Source organism: Molossus molossus, unplaced genomic scaffold, assembly GCF_014108415.1.
Source record: "Molossus molossus isolate mMolMol1 unplaced genomic scaffold, mMolMol1.p scaffold_m16_p_18, whole genome shotgun sequence".
In the NCBI taxonomy this organism is placed as follows: Eukaryota; Metazoa; Chordata; class Mammalia; order Chiroptera; family Molossidae; genus Molossus; species Molossus molossus.
The window spans coordinates 38,194,876-38,221,704 of NW_023425353.1; the positions used below are offsets into that span (position 1 = coordinate 38,194,876).

General features: G+C 44.3%; 1 protein-coding gene across 1 annotated transcript in view; it reads right to left on the reverse strand.

The window, feature by feature from the left end:
* Window positions 1-26,829, reverse strand: part of NEK11 (NIMA related kinase 11) — a 223,150-nt gene that overhangs the window by 19,152 nt on the left and 177,169 nt on the right. The window contains 1 exon segment of the mRNA XM_036266721.1: window positions 11,719-11,815. Within this exon segment, the coding sequence (XP_036122614.1) occupies window positions 11,719-11,815 (97 nt within the window).

A 26,829-nucleotide genomic window follows, 5' to 3' on the forward strand; every position in this document is an offset into this window, starting at 1 on the left:
CGTGTCTCCACGCGGGCAGACCAGCTCACTGTTCCCCCTCAGAGGCACTGGCACCAGTGGCTGGCACTCTCTTCTCCAAAATCTGGGTACCACCCCCAAAGTCCCTCCTCCAAGCTGAGAGACACCAGCACGAGCCCAGTGGTGGCCCCTCCTCAAAGGTCTGCCTCTCTGTTCCCTGGGCCTCTCCTCCAAGCTTTCCAGGGGAATTAAGTGCACTTAGCACGTTACAAGTGCCTATGTTAGAAAAACCAGCCAACAGCGATTGCACTTAAATGGAATCTTCAGAATCCTCAGGTGCAAATATAGATAACTTTCGAAAATTATACAAGGGCCCTGATACAAAGAAGAGACCATCCCATCCAGAATAGAGTGGGACATGGAGAAGGCTACCAGCAAAATGTATATCATAGCGTAGGAGGAGGAGAAAAATCTAGACCAGACCAGACAAGCCATACTCTAAGAGGATATCCCCGATTCTTGGAGAAGGAGGTGGACCGCTATGTGCTCACTGTCTCTCATCCTCTGTCCCCTTGCATTTAGCCATCAGAAGTTGGTTTTATATTCTGCATTTGCAAACTGTTTACGTGCCAGAGGGGTAAAGTTGATCACACTCTACAAATCCTTGAGATCCTTTTGAACAGTCCTGAGTTAAGAAAGCTTTCCATGTTTTATTATATTCTTTCCTGGCTGTTAGAGATAAGATTCTACCACCTGAACATGGGCAAACCAACCCCTGACGGAAGGCTAATGAGGTTCCACGTTGAATTACTAAGGAATGTTATTCTGCATCCTGATTTTCTCAGTATATATATTTTTTGTCTTCATTTTATTTTTTCCCATCACCATTTATCCCCCCTATACCCTCTTCCCCCTCCACCCACCTCCCTCCCCCTGCGATCACCACACTGCTGTCTTGTCCATGAGTTCTCTTTTTCGCTCAATTCCCCTTCTCAACTCCTCCCCATCCCCCGACCAGAGCTGTCTGCCTGTTCTCTGAGTCTGTCTCTATTTTGCTTGTTAGTTCAGTTTGCTCATTAGATCTCACATGTAAGTGAAATCATATGGTACTTGTCTTTCTCTGACTGGCTTATTTTGTGTAGCATAATGCTCTCCAGCTCCCTCCATGCCACCCCGAATGCGCCCGATCTCGCCTCAGTATATCTTTAACAGTGACTGTACTTCACACTCCTTGATTAGGAGTTGACCATAAAAATAGGAAATCAAAACACTGTGAGTTAATTAATGCCTGGCAGTAGGAAAACACACTCATCAAATCAGCCAAGGGCATCCCTGTCATTTATTCCTCAGAGAGTTTAAATCAAAATCTGCCTTCAGTTTTGCTCTTATCCCTTCTTGAAGGGTCACATGCTTTTAATTTTAAAAACAAGAAGCAAACATTTAATTCTAATTAAAGTCAACAAATTATAAATTCTCTAGGTGTTCCGAGTTTCACCTTTGACTGGAGTCAGACTCCTGGAAAACTGCGTGGCTTAGTTCATCATAGGACAGCGGTATGGCCAAGGAAGCCACCTGCAGAAAACGCACATCGGCACCTCCTGCTAAGCCATGCGAGGGATGGGCTTCACTGCACAGGCTCCACATAAAACCAGCGGGGCTGTCTTCCTTGAGGAGCCGGGAGCACACCCACCTGCTTGGCCATGAGCATTAGGAATTCCACTGTGTTTACCTTTCTTGACTGGGCTTCCTCGGAGCACAGAGCCAGACTATACACTCAGCCACAGCATCTGTGTTCACACCGACCTCCTCACTTTCTTTCTGCTCCCCGTTTTCTCTGTCTAGTACCCTACTAGTGGTGCATTTGACGTAAAATGGATTCAGTGAACTTCCTTCAGGTGTCAGAGGCGATCTGATCAGCAAACCATGCTGTGCGCATGCATGACTGGTAAGCTGGCTTTCCGCTCCCTCTGATAGAGAGCTGTCCGGCACTGCGGGGCTGCGGCAGGTGGGAATCGGGCACCGCCTGGAGCCTGGGTCTAGCCACACAGTGAAGGGACATTCCTACCGGAGTGACCCGGGCTTGTGCTGCCGTCTGACACAGGAGACACAAAACAAACAAGTTCGTAACCACAGCTCAGGACGCTCCCTCCGTCATCTTTGTTCCACAGTCAAGTCTTCGGGTGGCATCTCCTGGTACCATCTTGATCCATGCAAGCACCTTCCAGAGACTTGCATCTGCCCCTCACGACCAGGGGGAAGCCATTAGAATGTGCTGGCACTTCAGATCATGAAAACACCTGAGGTTAGGGCTGAATTGTGTCCCCTCCCCAACCAAGTCATGTGTTAAATGTGACTCCATTTGAAGATAGCACCTTGAAAGAGGTCATTAAGTTTAAATGAGGCCTGTAGTGTAGGCTCTAATCCGATCTGACTAGTGTCTTTATAAGAAGAGGAAATTCAGACTCTCAGAGAGACACCAAGGATGTACCCCTTTAGAGAAAAGACCAGCCCGACTTCGTGGGCACAAAACACACCCTCTCTTTCGAATGGGGTTGAAACACTATGACCCCAGGATTCTCCCAGCCTTTCTAAGGCACGCCCACGATTCTGCACCTGACTCCACCCAGGGAGCCTCTGGCTGGCTCCTGTCCACACTCCAGCCACACAACGGTGATGTGCCTATCTGTCCCCCTTACACAAGGGGGCTCACGGAAAAGGCTGCAACTCCCTGACTATCTCACTTTATCAAGAAGCTAAAACAGCATTTGCTTAGGTTATTTCTTTGCCTGTATCTTCACATTGCACTGTCACAGGGTGCTCGCCTCTTCCCTAAGGTCCTGTGAGTTGGGGGCCCAGCTGTGTCGTGCACACCGCAGCTGAGAACTGAAAGGGTCGGGTGGCATGCTGACTTTCTTTCTCTAATTTGACAAATTAAAAACTTATTAGAGTCAAAACTCAATGAACACAGCAATAAACAGAAGACTTCCTGCTGCACCTGCAGCACCTGGTGGTGTTCTCAGCACCCAACAGATTGTAGGTATTTCAAAATAATATAGGAACAGCTGTGATCATTATTATAATTTTATCATAAATATGCTTAATTGTTTCAAAATAATGCCTATTGCCCCCAGCTGGCAAAAGTACAAGTTTGCTACAAATCAAACTCAATGGAAATCAAAGACATAGGACATATTTTATTTATGGCTCTAAAAAAGAAACAAATGAACAAGGAAGAACACACAGGAGACACTAGGAAGGCTGAAGAAACCTTGGCACTAGGAACATAAACATTGCCGAAGAAGTCCTTGAACTTGTGTCCCATGGCCCCCACGCCCCAACTCTAGACATCTGTTTTGCAGTTGACAATAGCTAGAGGACCCTCTTAGGATCATTTACTTGAAAGCAGGATTTTAAATTTGTGCAAAAAAATAACTGATAGAACAGGCAGTTTCATGGTCATTTGGACACCGACTTGTAAAGTCAGGGGCTGTAGGGTGGCCAATGAAAGGGTCAAGAAAGAGATGTGAGAAGGGAGGTATCTGGCATTTATGGGGTGCCCACTTTGTACTAGACAGAGTGCTATTTAATACTTAGGCTAATTATTCTTCCATTTTCCAGGTGAAGGAACTGAGACTTGGAGAGGCAAAGGGAACAGCAAGTTGAACCCAGACAGTTCAGATTCTAAAACCCACCTTCTGTTCTTCACAGCAATTTACCTCTGATGCCTCCATTGCTACTGAAGTGGAAGAAGTGAAATTAGGGCATAAATGTGTTAACCGTCAGCTGGTACACACACACACACACTTAGAAAAACCATGTAGAGAAGACTCGGTGAGCTCCTAAGGGTACAGATGTTAACAAAAAGCCAAGCTCAGCCCCTCAAGCCCATTGGGGACAACTCTGCAGGGCCAGCCCAGCTTCAGCGTGCCCTGCACAGTTGAGGAGGCCTGGCTGAGATGAGGATACCACAGCCCGGCTTCTTCCTCTGCCCAGTCCTGCTTCCTTCCCTCCCCCTACACACCCTTTGCAGAAATCTCGTGGTGGGAAAGTCATCTGGGAGCCTGCTTTGCAGTGAGGCTACCTGCAACAGGTGGCTAATGAGCATTCTTTAAGAACAGGGATGCCTAATGATTAGCTTGAAGCCACTTAAGTCTCCGTAACATGAAGCCTTTATCATCAGCTTCTAAATGTTCAAAAAAAACAAAAACAAAACACCAACATATACTGCACTTATGGATGATTTGGGTGAGCAGGAGTATTAGGGAAAATGAATAAAGAAGTTAGATTTTCAGTCTAGACCAACATGGTGCAGAATGGAGACAACAGAGGCAGAGGATGAGATTTAAACAATACCCAGGTTTTGAGATGTCTTTGGAAGGGCTGCCAACTACAACAGGACCTGGGCATAGGGCTTGAGCCAAAGTCGCCTAGACCTGGAAAGGCAGAGCCACGCTGGCTGACACGTGGGTAAAGCTGTGAGGCTGAGCTCCACAGAAAGGGGTTAAATCATTCCAGAGCCAGGGAAAGAGACAACAGGTCTACTCGATGAAGAAGGCATCATCTGAGCTGAGTAAGGACTTGTCCTCCTCTGAGCTTCTGGGTATTGGCCGCACTCAGGTGGCACTTGGCATTCACTCCAATCTTGTGGATCACACGTCAGGTGTCCAGTCTCTCTAGCTAGGGTGTAAGGTGTCTCCATTGTTAGTGCCTCACAACACTTACCACCTCACACCTAACAGACTCACAAGAAAAGCACAATTGATTGCAGACCTGATACAGCTGAGTGAAATGTCTAACTGGCTCGTTAAAGGATCTCTCAAATACTACATGTAAATTTAGAACCAGTACTCTTCAGGCAAGGAGCCATGGCTTGCTGGTCACCAAGCCTTTCTTATGTACAAGCTCTTGTTGTTGTTTTGAAATTGAAATGCTGCTTTCAATCAGCGGTTCCTTCAGAAGTGCTGCCTGACACTGACCTTTTATTAAAGAAACGGAATGTAGGGGGCATGACTAACACCTTCTCAATGAGATTTAGAAAGTGGAGGAGAAAAGAACCATCACTTGATCTGTTTCTCTATTGAAGGGTTATTTCAATCAGTGAGACAGAATGAGCTTTATTCATAAAGTACTTGGAAATCCTGAAATAGCAAGTTATTTGTATTAAATATATATTTGATAAAAGAGAAGCCTGGGCTCAGAGAATGAGATGCTGGATTTTAGATACCCAGCAACTCAGAAAAGAATGCGAAAGGGCTTACTATTTGATAGCAGCAGGCTGAGACTGGGTGCTGGCTCTGGCCTTGGGTATTTTACTTAGTTAACCTTTCTGTATTGCAGTGTTTTTGAGCACCAAATGAGAACAAGTAGGTTCCAGGGCATGATGCCAGGCACGTGGCAGGCTTGTAGGAATTAAAAGGCTCCTTTAGGGTTCCCGATGGGACCCGGGCTTCTGTGTGACTCAGCTCCCAGGGTCACCATCCCGCTTGGCTGTGGTTACGGGCACTGGTTAGAAGTAACCAGACTTCTAATTGAGAGTCTTGCCTCCTACTAGCTGTGTGGCAGTGGGAAAGTGTCTCACCCTCCTGGAATACAGCCTCTTCGCTTATAAACGGAAACGGAGAGTCCGTCCCACCTCACACATGTTGGGAGCTGTCTGCGACAGGGGACTGGTGTAGCACACTCCCTGGTAGAGGAGCTGTGGCGGGAAGCACCGTTCCGTCCTCACAAACATTGCTACGCACTTCGTCCAGCTCAGAACCCGAGCTGACACTATAACGAAACTCATGCCACTCCATCTTGGAAACACTGTTAGCAAGTGCTTAATGCTTCACAGTCATTTTTACAAGTGATTGCTACTACGCATGAGCTGTATGTCAGGTTAATGAGAGGGACAATAAAGGTAGGCTTCTCATCTTCGGTTTGACCTTCCTTGGTCAAGTCTTCCTGTGATTGAAAGTGAAAAAACAGCCCTGGCCAGTTTTGCTCAGTTGTTAGAGCGTCGGCCTGCGGTCCGGAGAGACCCGGGTTCGGTTCCCGCTAAGGGCACGTACTTCGGTTGCAGTTTGTCCCCGGCCCTGGTTGGTCGTGCGGGTGGCAGCCACTCGATGTGTCCCTTTCACGTCGATGTTTCTCTCTCTCTCTCCCTTCCTCTTTCTCCCTCCCACTCTATCTGTACAAAAAATGGAAAAATATCCTCGGGTGAGGATAAAAAAAATAAAATAAAATAAAATAAAAAATAAAAAAAAGAAAGTGAAAAAAACAAAAGCTCTGGCTGGTTTGGCTTGGTGGTTATTGCATCAGCCCATGGAACAAAGTGTCATGGGTTCGAGTCCGGTCAAGGGCACGTACCTGAGTTGCGGTTCGGTCCCCGGCCCTGGTCTGGGTCGTGGGGGAGGCAGCCAGCACTGCGTGTCTCTCTCACGTTGATGTTTCTCTCTCTCTTCCCTCCCCCACCACCACTCTCTCTGAAGATAAAAGGAAAAAATATCCTTGGGTGAGGATTTAAGAAAAAGAAATTCAGGAACTTGTGGGCCATGTATCCGAGATGGAATCATCCACCACATTTGACCTCAGTGTTCCTTAAAGAACCTCCTTGTGCCCTCCACAGCCTCTAAATAGTTGACTTCTGCCCACATCACAGCACTCTGCCAGGGCTGTGCTCTGCCCTTGGCGAGACCTTCCCAGACAGCTGACAGGAGAGGTCAGCAGTGAAGCTGCTGGGAGCACACAGGGAGGTCTCTGTGGCCAGGTCGAGTGCCGTCTGGCCACGATGGGCCTCGTGACACACACGGACATATAGACCAGTTCCGAGCATGGGAAGAGGCACGCACTGTGGGACATGCTCACACAGTAAGCTGTGAGCGCAGCCCACTAAGCACACCAGGCGCCAGGCAGCTGCCTAGAACTGCGCCTTCCTCAGTGAAGACGGCTGTGAAATCCTGCCATAGGAGCGGCAGTGCCCACTGGGCCCGACGCTGCACGTCGCCGCTCGGGCACCTGGCCTCTAGGCATTAATCAGCTAACTGACGACACCAACCAGCAGCTATGGAAAGGTGGTTCCCCTACATGTTAGATACTTTAAGCACCATATATCCCTTCCTCTCATTAAGATAATTCACACAAAAATCACTGGCTAAATACAATAAATTTTTTTTTTAATTATTCCTTTTTATTAACCTGTGCAAGCAACATCATCTGACTCACAATAAGCAATGTCTCTGGTAAACTGTGTTGAAAATCTCAGCTGAGACCTGAGGACGAAAGTGGCTTCTTCCCTTCCATGGAAAATCTAGGCTTTAGTACATTTTGTGTACTTGACTCTCAAGTGTGTTTGCGAAGAGAGATGAAAATACAGCTTCCTAAATTCAAAAAACTATATCAAAAGCAAGTAAAATGACCCTGCAGTGTAAGACTACATTTATAAAGGAGATAGATAGATAGATAGATAGATAGATAGATAGATAGATATAATATACAACATAAAATGCAAAATTTTTAAATATACTCTGTAGGGAAACTGGAGAAAAGGCACACCCATATTGCTGGTGGGAATGTAAAATGCATGTATATGTATTTATCTATATGCATTACCTATATGCATTTATCCCTCAATCAAGCAATCCTTCATCTAGAATCTATTTCAAAGATAAACTGGCAATAAAACAAAAGAGCTGGATGCTGTTCATTATAATACTATTCATAAAGCTAAAGACTAGAAAAACCCTTATGTCCACCTAGGGAACGGGTTAAATAAACAATAGTACATCCACAAAAGCGTAACTTGGAAGCTATAAAAGAGGAATAAAGTATGTTGTTAGATATTACTAAGTAATCTTTAGGATGTGTTGCTAAGAGAAGCTGGCAGAAGTTTATATAATATGCCACCAATTTCTTAAGAAGTGAGAGGGAAGGTGCATATATGAATATATTTTTTAAAATGAAAGGATGAGCCACAAATAATTTTTTAAAGGATTCCATACTGGGGAAGGGGAAGACTAGGGTAAAGGATCAGGATAGAAGCTGGTCCTTTCGAAATGCCTTTTTATAGATTTAACTTTGGACCCATGGAAACACTTTAAATAATTAAGAAGCAAATGTAATAAAACGAAAGGAGCTTTACATTTTTGAAACAAATAAACCTCCACATACCCACACGGATAGAAGGATTCAGTTCGTATAGATCAGCGCACGCATGTGGGGAAATTACTGAGGGGAGGAAAAGAACACGCGAAAGGGCGTCAGAGAGTAGCCCTTGGAGCTCACAGAGGGCCAGAAATAGTGCCTCTTTATGTCTGCAACTGACATGTATTATTAAATCTGATAATTTACTGGCCATGGGGATTGCCTCAAGAGTGGGCAATTATCAGCTACAGTTTCATTGCTGCCCCGATCCCACTAAACAAAGCCAAATATAAAACCCAAAAGTATCAAACTGTTTTCAAGTAACTTAACTGAATTCTAAAGCACAGCTCGGGATTATTTATTACAATACAAAAATATCCAGCACCCAACAAGATAAAATCCACAATGCCTGACATTCAATCAGAGATTACCAGGCATTCGAAGAAGTAGAAAAACATGACTTATAATAAGGAGAAAAATAAACTGAAACCAACCCAGAAATGGCACGAATGTTAGAATTAGCAGATAAGGACATTAAAATTATTATAACTATATTCTACTTTGTTGAATAGCTAAAGGAAATATTGAACATGTTAAGCACAGACTTGGGAGATATAAGAAAAATAAAACTTTTAGAGAGGAAAACTACCATGTCTGAGATGAAAAATACACCGAAAGGGATTAACAGTAAATTAGACACTGCAGAAGAAAAGATTAGTTAAATTGAAGACATAGTAATAGAAATTATCCAAAATAAACAGAGAGGGGGAGGCCTAAAAATCGACCAGAGCATCAGTGAGCTGTGGGACAACTTCAAGAAGCCTGAGATATGTATAATTTAGTTCCCAAAGAGAAGACACATATCTACGCTGTCAATTTCTTTTTTCTGTGCCTCCTGCATGAACTGGCAATGCAGAGGTAATTCAGAGTGGTGGTCACCACAGAGATCCCATCCCTCATCATTAAGGGCATTAAGGTTCCAGGTGTTTTTCAGGGCATAAACTTGCACCTCGAGAAATGGGCTCAGAAGCTCCCCGAGACCCCCAGGCCTTCTCCATGGTTTCCCATTCTCAGGCTGAGGCTTAGTGAGTAAATCCCTTCCCAGAACTTTTTCCCACTGAGCAAAACACTGGAGGCCAACCGTACCCCCTTGTTCCCAGGCACTAAGGACTCTGGGCAACTGGCAAAAACCTGATGAGTCCCTGAAAGGGAAACTGGAAGTTAGCCTCAGAATTTCCTAGGTAGTAAGCTGCTCTAACACCAAGCTTCATGGGTCCAGAAACCTTAGGAACAAGTGCTTGTGAGGTGCTTGGCTCTCCTTGTGACAATTCTCCACATGTGGAAATAAAAGAGTTCAGCACGGCAAGGGTCTGGCGTGACTATCTATAGATCTAGATCCATATCCACAACTACTATCGTTACAATGGGGCTTGTGATGCTAAGTGACGAGTCATGTGCATGATATTCTGGCAAAGGCACCACTAGAGGGGCAGGAAAGAAATCTGTGTGCTTCCGGGGCGGGTGTGACAGGAGAGATGGACCACAAAGGGGGAGCACAAGGGAATTTTTGGAGATGAGAAAACTGTTCTATATTTGGCATTTATTAAGTATAATCCAAATGTTTTTGATCAATGTAACCTCAATAAATTTAATTATTAAAAAAAAGATGGAACACCTCCCCCCACCCCCAGCTCATACTCTGGTAAAAAACTCCTCCCAGGGTAAAAGTCCTCTTGAGTCAGTGCTTCTCAAACTTTAATATATATATGAACCTCCAGTAAGTTTATTAAATTGCAGATTTTGATTCAGGAGCAGTGAGAGGAGAGATTCTGCAGTTCTCACAAGCTTCCAGGTGATATCAATGTTTCTGGTCCGTGGACCACACTCTAAGTAGCAAGGCTAAGGACACTAAAGAGATGGCTTGATATATAAAGACCAAGAATTATTCATTCAGATTGAACAAGACGTGACACACTGTGTTGGCCTGTGTAAATGAAAGGATTGGTCCCCTGGCCACAGTGCGTCACTATTCTCAGAGCTGAAAGCTGACCAGCTGTCATTCCATAGGTTTACCTCTTTGGCTTCCAGTGGAAGCCTGGAGCCAGGTCTGGAACCAACTCCAGCTCAAGGTGGTAAACAAAGCTCTTTACAACAGAAAACCCTGTCCTGAGGGTCGTCTTCAAGAGGCCCAGAAAGCCACAAAGGCCCATCCATCCACCATCCACCCATCCATACATGAATAGCCACTTCTCTTCAACTGAACATGGAAATTACTCAGCCAGAAAGGAAGCCGATGCTGATTTCTTGTGATTTTGTAGACATGCCTACGACTTTGAGTGGCACCACCTAAGCACCGCTGCCAGCCGAGGCCTGCCTGTGCTCCAGCAGGGGAGTGGCATTTGTGGAGTGGTTTCCCAGCAAGAGTAAGAAGTGGCCAAGACAGGAAGCCAAGTGTTGAAGGATGGGAAATGGCTGGCTTTTATATTCAACAACTTTATAAAATTTCCCCAGAGAACTCGCACTTCTTTTTGATAGTAAAAAAATGCTATATAAATGTTTTCACAAACAGCTTCTTTGCCCACAGGTTCTTTCAGATATAACACACCACTTAACAGACTAATGATACATGCCAACACCTTCAGACACTTTGCTTGGGAGCTTTTCAAGAGGAAGCAACTGCATGTGTATTGAGAGTCTATTACAAGCTATTAACATTTATTGAGGACTTACTATGTGCCATGAACTGTCCCAAGTATATTTCACACATTTGTGATTTCAACTAATGCTCACAATAAACCCACTTTACAGTTGATAGATCTCCGGCACAAGGGGGCTGGACAACTTGTCTGAAAGTAATGTTTAATTGAAGTACGGCCATGCTCATTTATTCACATATTATCTATAGCTGCTCTTGTGTTACAGCAGCGGAGTTAAGTAGTTGTGACAAAAACCCTATGGTCCACAGAGCCAAAAATATTTACAATCTAGCCCTTTTCAGAGAGGATTTGCCAACCCCTGATCTAGAGACTTGAGCTGTACAGACGTTAGACTAAAAGACTGGGTGTCTCTTCTTTGCCAAGAAGTGTGTAACAGGTGCTGTCTTAGTCTGTTTAGGGCTGATATAACCATATACCACAGGCCGGGCAGCTTATAAACAACAGAAATTTATAACTCACACTTCTGGTTATTGGGAAGTCCAAGACTAAGGTGCCAGTGTGGTGGCCTTCTGGTGAAAGCCCTCTTCCTGGTTCATAGCGTCTGCCGTCTTGTCATATCTGCCGTCTTGTCATATCCTCCCATGGCAGGAGGGGCTAGGGTACTCTTTGGGGCCTCTTTTATAAGGCACTAATGCTGTGCATGAGGGCTTTGCACCTTCCAAAGGCCTCTCTTACCAGTATAGTACCACTACCTCTAGGGGTTAGGATTTCAACATATGAATGGGGTGGGAGGGACACATTCAAACCATAGCAGATGCCTTCAGTGCATATTCAGGCCTTGCAACTGAGCTTGTGCAATTCTATTCACTGTCTCATCTAGGAAAACATAGTTGTTAGAAAAGCATCACATGATGGGATCACACTCTTTGTCAACATGTTCTAATACTGCACTGGCCTAGGGGTTAGAAAGCATGCTACTTACTCCCTCATGCGTTGCATCTTGGTCCCGGTCATTGCACTGTTGAAAATTGTCGGTCCCTGGGACATGTCAGTAATCGTGCTGCTGATTGTCCTTGTGTCTGAAAATCAATGCACAGACCTTATAAACTTCACCAGCACTCCAGCTTCTCCAAGGCAACATTCAAGGGCAGTCAGAAAACAGAAGCTAATCCACCTTTGCCACAAGGTAATGCCACATTAATTAAAGAGAAATTCAATTATGCCATGCACATTAAGGAGATTTATTCCAAATGACAAGATTATTTATACATAATATGCATGAGAGATTTCAGGACCAAGCTGCTCTCAAAAAGGATTATTTAAATAGAAGACTATTGTTTAAAAGATTGCCTTCTTATACTGGAAAACTCAGGGAGAAATGCATGGATAGAAAAGCAATAGTTCTTGGAGAGCCTTTGCTTCTGATGACTGAGAAATTTTTGCTGATAATCTTAGCTTTCCCTTTACCTTAATCCCACACCTGAGCATTAGCTTTTTTGCAGGGAAAAGCAAGATGCTGCCAGGAGGTCATCTGCAGCCTTGAACTTCAGCAGAATGGAGCAGAAGGTCAAGGTTGGGTTCCGAAGGTCAAGAGTTGTCAGTGAAAGCTGCGGTGTCAGGAAATCTGCTGAGCGAGCCACAGCTTCTACAGAGGTGCCCTGGAGGCTCTTACAAAACATGTTGGAACTGAAGGGAAAGAAACAGTCCACCAACTGAAATATCAGTACTTTCCACTAAGAAGCTAAAGCTGGCCGCTGAGCCAGGGCTCAGGGCAATCCCGAGCTGAATTTGTGCATGGGCCCTCGTGGAGCTGGGGGCAGAGTCCTCCCTGTGTGCTCTTTAGATCTCCCACAAGATGCCTCACACTGCATTAGGAAAACACTGTGAACACCCTAATATTCATTTATAAGTTATATCCATGTGGTTGCTATGTCAGAGAAGGGACCCAAGTTGTGAAATTCCCACTCTTTTCCCAACAGATCTCATATAACGCGTGGCTGTCTGACTTACAGACCATGTGAGAAAGTGGGAGCCAAACCCCATTTTACATATTAGTAAAGCTATCTATCTATCTATCTATCTATCTATCTATCTATCTACCTACTTATCAATCTATCTATCTGATGCCATATAATAAAATACAGTAAAGTACACTGCAACAAAATACAGTATAATTATTGGATGCAACTTCCTTCAGGAAGTCCTCCCTGATTCCCCAAGGCTGGGGTAGTTGCTCCTCCCTTTGTACTCACATAGCAACAATAACAGTATTGTTCACCTGTAGCCATGTAATTCGTGTTGATTTTTCTTTCTCCCCCAGACTGTAAGCTCCATGAGGCAAGCACAGTTTCATTCACTGCTGCGTAAGCCCCCAGTGCACACCCATGCTCTCGCTAACCTACAGACGACTCCACATGCTGTTCATTAAAAAAAAACTTTTAGTAGAAATTTGATATTTATTTTTTCCCATTTTTATTAGTTTAGTTTTGTTACAGATGTTTCTCCTTTTCCCCCCTAAACACCCTCCTCCCCATCCCGCCCCCCTCAGCATTGTCACTTTTTTCAAATTTATGTTTAAATTTATAAATGTATGAACAAATTATAAATTTAATTATACATTAACTTTACATTTAATATAAATTTGTGAATTTATACTTACATTTTTTAGACTTTTTAAATTTTAACACATTAAATACAAATTCCAACATTTTTCCTGTATGTACACCCTTCTTTCGTGTACCCTCTTGGGGCGCGCATCCCACTATGAATTCCTGCCTTCACGGATGTTACCGAGATGACGCTGCACCCTCCCGCCCAGCGGTGTCAGAATCTCCGCTCTTTCCTCAGGCTAGATCTGTAGGTGTGGGATTTCTGCATCAACAGGTAGAGGGCACATTACAACCGGTTAAGTAAACCACCTGTGCTTCCTGGCGCGACACCATTAAGACACCAGTGACTGGTCCTCCCACTGCAGGGCGACCCTTCCACCCGAGAGGAAACCTGCCTCTGGCTCTGGCTGGGACGGCGGCTTCTCTTCGGGGAAGGCTTTGTGAGTGGGGGGAGGGCTCATGTTCACACTGGTTGCTTTTAATCATCACTTTCCCGGATCCTAGGGTTACTAGAACAACGACCAGCACACTAAACCAGGCGAGCGCAAGCCCCAGACTCCGTTCTGCGGCACTGAAGGGGGGTGCTGCTCCCCCTTCCAGGAGCAGCGAGTCCTGAAGGCTTACGCAAACACGGCCGAAGAAGTTTCCAGGGGCTGCAGTTTAATTTCGTTTGGCCACTGTTCCCCTCAGCACGGCGTTGCTGGGTATGATGCTGAGCCTTGAGCGCAAGAGGGGAGAACAGGGCCAACAGAAATTCAAGTAACGGGGTGGCCAAGCTTGGTGCGCGGAGCGATTCGCCTCCCAGTGTTTCTCGTGGCAGCCTGTCCCCTCCATCCCACCGTCCCACAGGGACAGCAGTTGCTTTATGTCGATGAAAAGGACAACACATTTAGCAATCATGATACAAATGACTGGGTTAGAATCCTAGGCTTCACTATTAGGTCACTGAAGCCCAGAGAATGTTCTAGACCATGACTTCTCAGACTTTAACTTGATACAAGTCACCCAGGGTGTCGGCCTATGCCGCCCTCTCAGTCCTGTCCACCAGGGTTCTGACTCGGCGGGTGTGGGTGGGACCTCAGAGTCTGCAGTTCTAATGAGCTCACAGGTGACTCCAATGCTGCTGGCCCTGGACCATATTATGAGTAGCAAGACTAGACAGGCCAGCTACATAATTCATGGGGCCCAGAGCTACATGACAGTGCAGGGCCCGTTGTTCAAAAAGCAAGAGAAAAGCTTTCTGTCTTCTACATCTCTCCCTGGACCTGTCATGGAGCTTCTTATTGGGCATTTAATGCCACTCTCTCAGGAACTGGGACATACACTCCGGAGGAAGAGTGAAGTCCCTCACGGCCCAAGGGCTCCACCTAACCATCCACTCCCCCAGCTGTGCCCTGGACCCCACAGGGAATGGAGGGTAGCAATGCTAAATAGTGGTGGTGAGAGAAGACATCTCTGCTGTGTTCCTAATTTTAGGGGGAAAACATTCAGTCTTACACTATTAAGCATGGATTAGCTGTAGATATTTTCAGATGCCCTTTATCAGGTTTAGAAAGTTCCTTTTCATTTCTAGTTTGTTGAATGTTTTTGTCAAGATGTTTTTTCTGCAACTATTGAGATGATCGTATGGTTTTTGGCCCTTATTCTATTGATACGGTGTACTACATTGATTGATTTTCTGATGTTGGACCACCCTTGCATTCCTGGAATAAATCCTGTTTGGTTATGAATATAACCCTCTTATGTTGCTGGACTTGGTTTACTATAGTATGCTGCTGAGGATGTTTGCACATATAATCATATGAAAAATGGATGTTGGTCTGTGCTTTTTGTTATTTTGCTTGTGATGTCTTTGTCTGGTTATGGTATCAAAGAATGACCTCACCGAATGAGTTTGGTAGTGTTCTCTCCTATTCTGTCTTCTGGAAGAGTTTGCAAATGACTTGTATTAATTTTTCTTTGAATGTTTGGTGAATTCACCAGTGAAGCAATTTGGGTCTGGGTTTTTCTTTATTGGAAGTTTGTAAATTATTAATTTGACCTACTACTCAAATTTCTTTTTCTTCCTGAGTTAGTTTTTGTCTCTGTGTCTTTCTAGAAATGTGTCCATTTGATCTATTATCTGATTTGCTGTCATACTGTTGTTCTTAACATACCCTTAAAATCCTTTTTATCTCTTTAAGGTTGAGAGTAATGTCTTCCCTTCATCCCCGATTTATTAGTGTGAATCTTCTTCTTTTTTTGATCAGTATACCTAAAGATGTATCAACTGTGTTGATCTTTTCAAAGAACCAATTTCTGGTCTCACTGATGTCCTCTATTATTATTTAATTTATTTCTACTCTGGAGTTTATTATTTCCTTCCTTCTGCTTGCTTTAGGTTTAATTTGCTCATCTTTTTTTATTTTCTTTAGGTAAGGCGTATATATTTAGATGCTCCAAAGATGGAAGTTAAAATCAAAGGTAATGTAAAAAATAGTAGCTGTGTTCCTTAACCCATAAACAACTTGCACTAAATTGGGGTAGACAGGATCTCTATCTAGATAATCACCTGATTATTACTGAGTACACACACCTAGGACACAATGCCAGATAGGGGAATACACAGACGCATAATGAGGGTCTATGGAAAAGCACCAGCCTTAAAGTTACGGACCCACAGTTACTGTTCTCCTTCTACTCTCACCAGCTACAGGGCCCTCGGGTCACCTTCCTGGGCCTCAGTTTCCTCAATTTGAACATCCCATGATCTGGCATTAGACATATCCCTGGACGTGCAGGGGAATAGCAGTTACCTGGGAAGGCAACACTTACACTAACAAAGATTAAGAGCCATCAAAGGGGCCAAATGTTAAGAGGCAAAAAGCTGGGACCCACAAGAAATGCCACAGGCAAAAACATCAGGCAAATCATCCTGAACTCTCTTTCCCCATCAGTGAGTTACAGGATGACGAGGATTATCATACTTGGTACTACCCCATGGGGATGTTTTGACAATGAGATGAAAACAAAGTGGCATGAAAAGACATTAAGCAACTAGAAGTGGTGTTTCTTCAGCACACAGAACACAGCTCATAATAGTAACGTTGTCAGGATCCCTCCCACCCCTGTGCTCTCACCGGCTGAGCTATTTTCCCTGGAGCAGTGACAGCTTGATGATCCTGACGTTTCACTAGCAGGGAGACGTTCTCTCATTTCATCCAAAATTTCCCTTTATTCATTTCAGTTGCTGAACAAATGACCTTGATCATAAAAACCTGTGTCTGCCCTCCCTGCTAAGTAAGCATCGTACCGTATGGGTAATAAAGAGCTGATACAGGGACTGCAGGGATGGATATTTTGGCAAACAAGATCTCCTTAGCACCTGGGACATTGCTTACTCAGGAATCCTTGCAGACGCTGCTGCCCTTGGTGCACAGTGCAAACAGAATACTCCACACCCAACCTCCTTTTAATCCTCCTCCTTCTCTCAGTTGCCCAAGGAATACCCAGGAAATAACTGATTTGAAGACCACTCCTCTTTGCCTAAATTATTGCAAAGGCATGTTTTCATGGTCCATGTTCTCCTCCTCTTGAGAATAGCACATGATCACAGATTGGCGTAGGGGTTGGCAAACTTTTTTTGTAAAGGGCCAAATAGTAAATATAGGATGTCCCAAAAAAGGTATACACACACACAAAAAAAAGAGTAATCATAAATCCAGTGTTTATTAAAATACGTTTTATTTTCAAAATGCAACAGAATCTGCAGACACCCTATATTTGGGACACCCTGTATTTTAGGCGTTACAGGCCAGTCTTTGTTGCAATCACTCCACTCTGCTGTCGTGGCATGAAAACAGCCATAGGCAATAGATAAGTGAATGAGTATGACTGTGACCCAGTAAAATTTTATTTACAAAAACAGGTAGTGAGCCGATTTGGCCTATGGACTGTGACCCATGTGGCGTGGGATCATTTTGATTCTGAGCTGGAGGTGCCCACAGACCCTTAAGCCAAATGACAGCATGTTAAGATGGGGAAGTGAGGCTAAGGGAGGCTGCATGACTGCCCAAGGCCACTGAGCCATAAGGAGAGGGCCAGAGTCAGGGCTACACTGGTTTCCTGACTCCCAGATGAGTGCTCTTCCAAGAAGCACCACATCCAGGTAAGAACTTTTGTGTGCTGATTTTGAAAAATCAGATCATCAGACAAAATCCTTCCTCCAAAGGTTGAGATCTGGGGAGAATATTACATCTGTTATCTCATTTCTCCACCCTTCAGATGATGGCCCTCATGGCTTGCTGTAGAAGGGCCACGGACCAGCAGGATGTCGTGAAAGCTGTTCCACTCTGCTGAGAGGCTTAGCTGATCTACATTTTTGTGAAGATTTTTCTTTGAGCTTCTCCTGTGATGACAGTGGACCTCAGGATGTCAGTAAAATTGCCTAAGAATCTGCCAATCAGGCCGGTCTGTGTCATCCCCCAACACCCCAGGGATGAAGACACACTGCCTACATCTCCCTTCAAAGAAGGACTTGCTGCCCAGCTGCTGGGACGCTGGAGACAGTGAGCCTCCAGCTGTGGCCCCATCGAGAATCACCTCAGCTGCAGAGAGCTGCCTTGCCCACGACCATGCCCTTCCCATAACGACCACATTTAATGACTGGTCATGGTAGAGGTAGATGGTCAGGCCATTTTGGCCCACACGGACGGTTCCGATGAGTCCAGAGCTCCCCACGGGTTCGGAAAGGCTCATCAGGCCTGCATCACTGCTCGGCTGTGCGCTCTGCCTCACCCTGCTCCCATCCTCTCCCGTCCACAGGGGTCAGTCCCGAGGGCACACCAGAATGAGTGTCCTGCCCACTCAACTCCGTGCCAGAGCCTGCTTCCTGAAGAACCCAAACTGTGACACATGGGTTCTGGGATTAGAGGGTGCGGGGACAAGGAGGTGCTTGGCTTGGTACCTTTAACAAGTTGAGTATTTGATTAAAACAATAATGAAAATGAAAAATATAACCATTCCTACCCCTACCCCCACCCCCCAAATCCCCATCTCTTTCAGAGAATGGTTTCTGTATGTCAGGGCAGAAGCCACCACCTACGGCGGCTGCTGTGGCCGAGCCGAAGCAGTGCGGGAGTCTGGAGAAGAAAGCGGACAGGAGGAAAGGGTAGAAGGTGCCAGGACAGAACACCTCCAGAAGCTCCCAGTAGGAGGGAACTGGGCACATCAGGATGGTGTGTGAGTTGCCTCAGAGGACTGGGGTTTGAGTCACAAAACCTCTATGACTCAATTTCTTCATCTGTACAACAGAACAATCAAACTTTTGGGACTTGGTGAAGCTTAAATGCCATGATCTCTACAAAGTGCTTGTTGTTGGTAAAGGACCAAGGTAAGCTGATGACACCGCTGTCCTCATCCACATGGCACACACCTCAGCGCTTTGCACAGGGAAGCTTCTCAATAAGCAGCACCCCACTGCCTCCGCCACAATTCAATCAGTTGGAAAACAAGCGGGTCAGCTTGGAAAAACAAACTTACTGTTCAGAGGGGAGATAATAAACACCAGAAGAGAGGAAATCAATAAGGTTTCTATTTTTACTACATGGTTATTTCATGCAACAAATATTCAACTGAAATGCATGGAAGATTAAAAATAACAGGAGTTCATGGGTTTGAAAATGCTCATTTCCTTTTGAATGTACCAGAAGAAACCTCTAAGAATAGCACCTATCTGTAAAAAATAAAAAAATAAAAATAAAAAAGAGGGAGTGTCTTGTTTTTTAATAAGCAGTGAAATGTGTATGCAGGTTGTGATAGCCAGACCCGAAAGTTTCAGTTTTGGTTACCCCATGGAAACAGCAGCTAGCGTTCGGGGAGTGTAATTATTGTAGACTTCCAATGTGGAGATTCGTAGCTTCAGAAACACAGTCTGCTCTACTGTAATGGCAGGCTGGGCTGCTTCCAGACCGACAAGGAAAGTGCACCAGGAATTCCTTCTTCTTTCAGTAGAAAAGAATCACATAAGCCATCCATGTTCATTGTAGACAAATCAGAAAACACAGAGAGGAAAGCCACTCAGAACCATTATTAATGCGTTAGCATTTCAAAATGCGCATGCGTGCGCGAGTGTGTGTGTGTGTGTGTGTGTGTGTGTGTGTGTGTGTGTGTGAACTAGGATTTGTATACATTATAACACCTTTCATGCCAATGAATATGTAACTACATTATCATTTTTAATAAACCGTAAAAAAGTCTTTGTTCTAGAAGACATACTAAACCCCATTGCTAAGCATTTACTTTGACTCCAATTCTTCACTCTTACAAACAACTCTGCCATAAGAATCCTTGTATATTGATTTTTATGCCCAACTCTGATTATTTCTCTAAGAAAAAGCCCTAGACATGGACTCGCTGGGTCAAAAATGTTTCATTCTTTCAGGTTAGTATAACCTAAATGCTGAAAGAAAACATTTTTCTAGGTTGTGAATAACACTCTATTTGTGGGGTCATAAATATATTAAAGATGGAATGTGAGGTACCTTTATTAAAAACTTGATTTAATTTATTAAAAGTTGTTAAAAATAAGCATTTTCTTTCTAAAGCCTTAGATGAAAGTGAGAGGACTTTCTTCCTGGTTTCCTAGCCCAGTGGTTTTTTTTAAGTCAAACAATTCTTTTTCTTTTTAAGGTTTTTATTGATTTTTTTAGAGAGAGAGGAAGGGAGAGACAGATAGAAACATCGATCTGAGAGAGAACATCGATCAGTCCACCTCCTGCACACCCACCACCGGGGATCGAGCCCGAACCCGGAGCATGTGCTCTGACCGGGAATTGAACTGGCACCTCTCAGTCCATGGGATGACGCTCAGTCCACTGAGCCACACCAGCGCTGCAGCCCAGTGGTTTTTACTTTTTTTTATCCTCACGCAAGGACATTTTTGTATTTATCTTCAGATAGAGCAGGAGGGAGAGAGGGAGGAAGAGAGAGAGAGAAACATCGATGTGAGAGAGACACATCGACTGGTTGCCACCCACACGACCCCAACCGGGGCCGGGGACAAACTGCAACCCAGGTACATGCCCTTAGCGGGAACCGAACCCGGGACTCTCTGGTCCACAGGCTGATGCTCTAACCACGAAGCAAAACTGGCCCAGTGGTTTTTAAAGTACAGTTCCTGGACGGCAGCATCAGCATCACCGAGGAACTTGTTACAAATGCAGATTCTGAAGCCCTGTCCCCAAACCAATTGAGTGAGAATCTTTAGTGTTGGGGGCTAGCAGTCTGGTGGTTCTGATGCTCGCTATAGTTTGAGAACTCCCTTATGAGTTGAGAAAGCCCATGCGGTCTGCCTCCTTCATCTGGTGTCCATTACCTCCATCTGAAGTTCTAGTCATTTGGTCTAGAAATGTGGAGTTGCTCCTGGAAGTTCCTTGAAAACATAGACTGTGTTCGATATTCCTTTGTGTACCTTACATTGGTTCTGTGCCGAGAAATGCTCAATCAACACTTCATCATTAAGTGATTTGCAGGTGAATGCAGTCTTACTTTTCCAACTTTTCACATGAATAACCTAATAGAACTTGTAAATTAACTGGATAATAAACCTTCTGCCCTAGCAAATAGGTGGACAATCTTTCTCTCAGCTGGTAGTACAGCTTTACTGATCAAAACAGAAGTGATCTCAAAACCAACTGGTCTGGTGAATAATTACTGCCTGAAGGAACAGCTCAGCAGAGTCCCTTCTATACTAACTAGTCTGTACTAGGTGACCTTGTTCACTGAATGAGGCCCAGTAGCAGCCGCCTTGCCCAGGATGGCACATCAGTGGCTATCTGTGCTGCAAGCAATCGGACACACCCAAGAGCATTCCTGAGCCTCTCATGGGGCTGAGATGATGACAGGGCATCTGTGTCCCTACAATCTCTTCTATGCTGAACAGTGTGGAATTGAGCCTCAGCTGAGCACTCATCCACGCAGATGCAGGACCAAGTTTTTGGTCCTGCAGGCAGACACTTCGTGTAGTCCACCACCAGCAGGCCCTGCATGTCCACAAGACAGCTTCTCACATTTCATTAGTGTCCATCCTGGCCATTGCTCACTGAAGCATATGGCTCCCTTTGTGGTCAGCAGCGCAGAAGACACATTGAAAAATAATTCCTTGAATTATTTCCTTGAATAATTCCTTGAAAGCCAAAAGAGGAGATATTTCCACACAATACTGCAAGGGCCATCTCCCCTTCCACACATCTAGGCATTTTGAAATTCTATCCTTATAACAAGAAAGTTCATTATTCTAACAGATACTCATTGCTAGTTCTGGCCCCCGATCTCGTCCCCTTGCTGGGTGCTGCACAGCCTCTGTCTGAGAGACACGCTGCCCTGACCTAGCAGAAGCTGGTGGCGAAAGGCACAGAGGTCACAGGGAGTCCATCCAGCAGCGGTGGGGCAGGAGAGGGAAAGTAAGAGTCCTTTGGAAATGGATAAATGATCTTAAAATTCATATGGGAAAATGTCAGAGGATAAGACTATCTTGAAAAAATAAGAAAATTGGTAGATATCTGTCCTATTAGATATTAAAACCTCCATAAAGGCAGTGTAATTAGACCGCTCTGGTATTGATAGACGGTTAAGGAGCTAGATCAGTAGACCAAGAGAGTCAGAAAAAGATAGTATCCAGGAGTTATGATATCACAAAAAAGAAAATTTAAATTAAATGGAAAAGAAAAAATTCTACTGGTATAACAACCTCAAGTATGAAAAATAAGACAATAAAAATTCTAGAATAAAATTTAGGAATCTATACATAAAACTCTTAAAAAAAAACAGAGTGTCCTGGCTGGTTTTGCTCAGTGGTTAGAGCATCGGCCTGCAGTCCTGAGAGACCTGGGTTCGGTTCCTGCTAAGGGCGTGTACCTTGGTTGCAATTGTCCCCTGTTGGGTCGTGTGGGTGGCAGCCACTTGATGTGTCCCTTTCACGTCGATGTTTCTCTCTCTCTCTCTCTCTCTCTCTCTCTCTCTTCCTCTCTCTCCCTCCCACTCTATCCGAACAAAAAAATGAAAACTGTCCTCGGATGAGGATAAAATAAAAAAAACCAAGAAGCTAGACTATATATAAAGCTCAGTCCTATTTGCCTACATAAAAAATTAAACATTTCTTTTACAAATAAAACAACAAAGAAACACAATAGTCTGGAAGGGAATTGCCACACATATGATAGAAAAGGCAGCAGCAATATCTTTATAATAATTTAGCCTAATATATGGAATGTTAAGTAGAGTGTAAGTGGTAGTGAACATGACTCTACACAAAAGGGTATTGGGTAGTCAAGATCCCAGTAAACACCCTTTTCAAGGAAAAGAAGACCTTATTTGTTTAGGAAAAAATAATAAAAATTAGCGACCAAGAACAGTTCACGCCATGTTCAGAAGTGTGATGATTCAGGCAAATTCCCTAGCAAAGCCGGCCTGGCCCGGCCCGTTCCCTCTGTGTTCCTCCTTAGCTTGTCCCTTGCGCTGCAGGGCCCCCTCCTCATCTCCTGAGGGTCAAATTTATCCTTCTCTCAGGAATGATCTCAGATGCTACCTTCTCTCTCTCGCGTTCTGACGATGTCTATCTCCCCAGCTGAAAGCAATGTCCTCACTTTCAGAACCCTTGCTCTCATGAACAGTCATTTAGGCTCATCTTAGTTCTCCTCTTTTAGTGGCAGGATCCAGGCCTAACCCAGCATTGTGAACTAATACCATCCCTCTGCAAAGCGTGTTGACTGATGAAATCATAATGTCTGACTTATAAATGAGTGCATGATTGCTGAGTTTCTCTCTTAATTAGGCAAACTTAATTACTGGAGCTATTTTTTTTCCTAAGTAGTGGTAATATACTGAATGTCCTTTACTAAGAGTTTACCACTAAGAATGATTGATAATATTGTATTAGGGATTTATTTATATTACAAAGCCTTTTCCCTATGCTCATCGCCACACATCTGCCAAATGAATGGGTCTGGCATGGTAACAGACAGCAGGTTCTCTGTAAATTGCCACTAATTCTAACCTGTTACATTGTTTCACGTTTTACAGAACTTATAGAAATGATTAAATTTTTCTAATGCATAAAGAGGAAGGACAGTGGCGAACAAATATTGTGCATTCACATCAAAATGATCCAAGTGGTTTATGATCCAAAATCTCCCTCTTCACCTCCAAAATTAGTGGTTTCAATGTGTCAGTAACCAAGGATAAAACACTATGTTGAAATCACTGTAATTATTTTGAGACATTCTTTTTTGTCAAGGTGAAAAGCACTACAGCGCAAGGTTAAATGGCTGTCAGTCATCCCTACACTTAATGGCTTAGAGTTTGAAGAGCTTAAGCAAGAAAGTTTTAAGGGATTCAGAAGCCCTGTTGCCTTCTCTGGGCTATATCAGTCACATTGTTTAGTAGAGATTAAATACTTATTACCAACATTCAGTGGAAGAATTGAGGGGTAACAGTTTTGAAAAAGCCAAACTGATCAAATGTATCAACGCACCAAAGGAATTTTAATGGGCAGAGAGATTTTGAAGTCGTATCTGCTTTCTTCTAATTATTTCTGTGACAATATCCAGTTTTGATCTACAAAACAAGCCTTTTTATAAATACAGTTCACCAAGGACTTGTGTCATTCTGCTGAAGAGTTCTCTCTAGAAGTACAGCTAATTTCCTAAACAAAAAATGTTCAGCTTCATATGTTGCCTTGGTTCTTAATCTGGCTACTAAGAAATAAGTTGGCAGAATTTTCCTCTCTAAGTGTGATGAAAAGAAAGACAGAGGTCATCCTCTGCCCTTACTGAGTAGTGATGGGCTTGAACAGTTACTATAGTAACACCATCAGTTGTCTGTGTAATGAGAGCCCATAACCAGTTCCCCAACTCAAGTCACTCTTTTCAAAGCATCTTCCTTATTGTTTGTTAAAAATGATTGTTTCTCTTGCCCTGGCCGGTTTGGCTCAGCGGTTAGAGCGTCCGCCTGCGGTCCGGAGAGACCCGGGTTCGGTTCCCGCTAAGGGCATGAACCTCGGTTGCAGTTTGTCCCCGGCCCTGGTCGGTCGTGCGGGTGGCAGCCACTCGATGTATCCCTTTCACATCGATGTTTCCCTCTCTCTCTCTTCCTCTCTCTCCCTCCTACTCTATCTGTACAAAAAATGGAAAAATGTCCTCGGATGAGGATTAAAAAAAAAAAAAAAAAGATTGTTTCTCATCTGCTTAAAAACTAGTGGTATCCTAAATCAGAGGAGAAAGACCAGGGTCCTCAGCCTGGCGCACCAGATGCTCCATGGCCTCGGCCCTATTTACCCAGGTCTGCTTAGCCTCTCCTCACGCCTCACACTCCAGCAGCACCAAACTTCTTGATAGTTCCTGCACGTGCTCAGTTATTTCATACCTCTGAGCTTTCACGCTGCTTGATCTTTCCAGAGAATACTTCTCCCTCCTGAGTGCTTGGCAACTCTATCTTTTCATTCATTCATCAAATGACTATTTAAAAAAATATACTATGTGCTAGATTCTGAGAACACTACAGTGAATAAGACCATGTCCTGCCCTCGCACACACAGGAGACTACAGCTCTTCCCCTCCTCTGTGAAGCCTTCCCCAGGCTGCACCCCAGAGTGGACCCCTGCCCTCCACTTAGCTCATTCACAGTAGGAGTTGTCCTCATTGAAATGCCCTGTAATTTTTGGACTCTCTGACTAATGGGAAGCTCATTAAGATAGGCACCTTGTTTTCTTCATCACTTCGTAATACCTGTGTATCACATGTGTTTTATAAACACTTGTAGGGAAGAAGTTTGTGTGTGTGTGTGTGTGGGGGGGGGGCAGGATACACATTTCAACGACAGAAATGTCATGTTTTAAAGTATCTGCCCTGGTGAAATGCCCACTGCCTACATTCTTGGCTGTCTCCCCTGCCCTCATTTCTGGCCTTTGCTGCTCTCTTTTTAGTTCCTTCTTGCTTTCCTTCTCCCAATTCTTTCTGGATCACTCAGTATCCCGTTCACGACTGGCCTTGTTTCTTGTACCCCATGGGAAATTTCAGGAGGAACTTAGGGCTGCAGAGATAAGTTGCCTCTATTTGGAACAATACATCCTCCACGTGTAAAAGAAGCACCTAGTGGGTGCTCTGTGGTATTGTTACAAAGGTCTCACTGTTTCTCCAGGGCCCCCCCTGGTGGCTGGGACTGTGTTCCCAAAAGGTCTGGGCACTGGCTTCCTCATATAGCTCCTGAGCCCTACAGACCTCCCTAAACGTCTGATGCAGATGCTGAGGATGAAGCAAAAACACAAGCTCCGTTCCAGGAAGCTCAGTAACTCTTGTATCCAGGGCCAGACAGCTCAGCACACTCTGCCGACACCACGAAAAGATGGGAAAACATCCAGAATGAAGCTATTCTCATTTTAGCTCACAGGTAAGTTCTCTATCATTTTAAGAAACAAAAATTTAAATTTATACTTCAGTAGTGCTTTGTTTGAATTATAAATCGGGGTCGGTGCACACAATGCGAATTCCAGGGCTTCAGGACTCGGAAGCCGTGGTTCTCAGTGTGGTCTGCACCCAGCACTCCTGGGCGTGCACTAGACGTGCATCTTCAAAACCCTGTAAGTAGTTCCAACATGAGCTCAAGTGTGAGAACCGTTGATCTCAAGGCTTCAAAATGACCTTGATGTATCAAGGAGACTAGTAAACTAAACTTGGAATTCAAAAGAGCACCTTCTAATTCAGGATCTGTTGAAGCTCCGCGGTGCTCGTACAAAATGCAGAGGCTGATGTTGAATGTGAGCTAGGCGCAGCTCGATTCAGAGAGGTGTCACTTTTAGGTGTGAGGCTTAGACTCTGACACATTTAAGTTTAAACTGCCCCCTGGATTCTGTTAACATCCTGACATATATTAACAAGCACAGCTATTCATTAGCTCTAACTATTATAGCTGGAGAATCTCCCAAAAATGCCATTACAGCAAAACAGATACTAGCTACTTGAGCAGTCTCATTCCCTATGAGACTATGTGAGGATATAGCTTCATGGCTTCTATGTAGTAACAGAGCAGTTCCTGGAGTTTGCAGTGAGGGTCCTGCTGTGAGTACCACCCAGACAGGTATTTCAAAGGCATGTGTCCCCACCGTGCCTCCCCTCTTCCAGCCCACACACATCTTGGGGACGAAGCTTTCACCTTCCTCTGTTTTCTAAATCACTTACCACTCATCCATCTGCTTTGTAGCTTCTCAAAGGCACTAACAGCTGTGGCCTGCTCCCACCTTTCTTCCTGTTCCCTTTGTTCCTGTGGGTTTGTATAACTTACTCCTTTTCTGCCACTTTGTGGAGCTCCAGGCAGAGATAAACATGTATTTTTATTCCATGGTTCTAATGCTCATTTTTATAGAATCATACAGCCCAAAGGGGAAATTAGATACTATATCTGCAGTCCAGTGTTTTTTGTTTTTGTTTTTTTTTTTTGCCATAGAATCCATC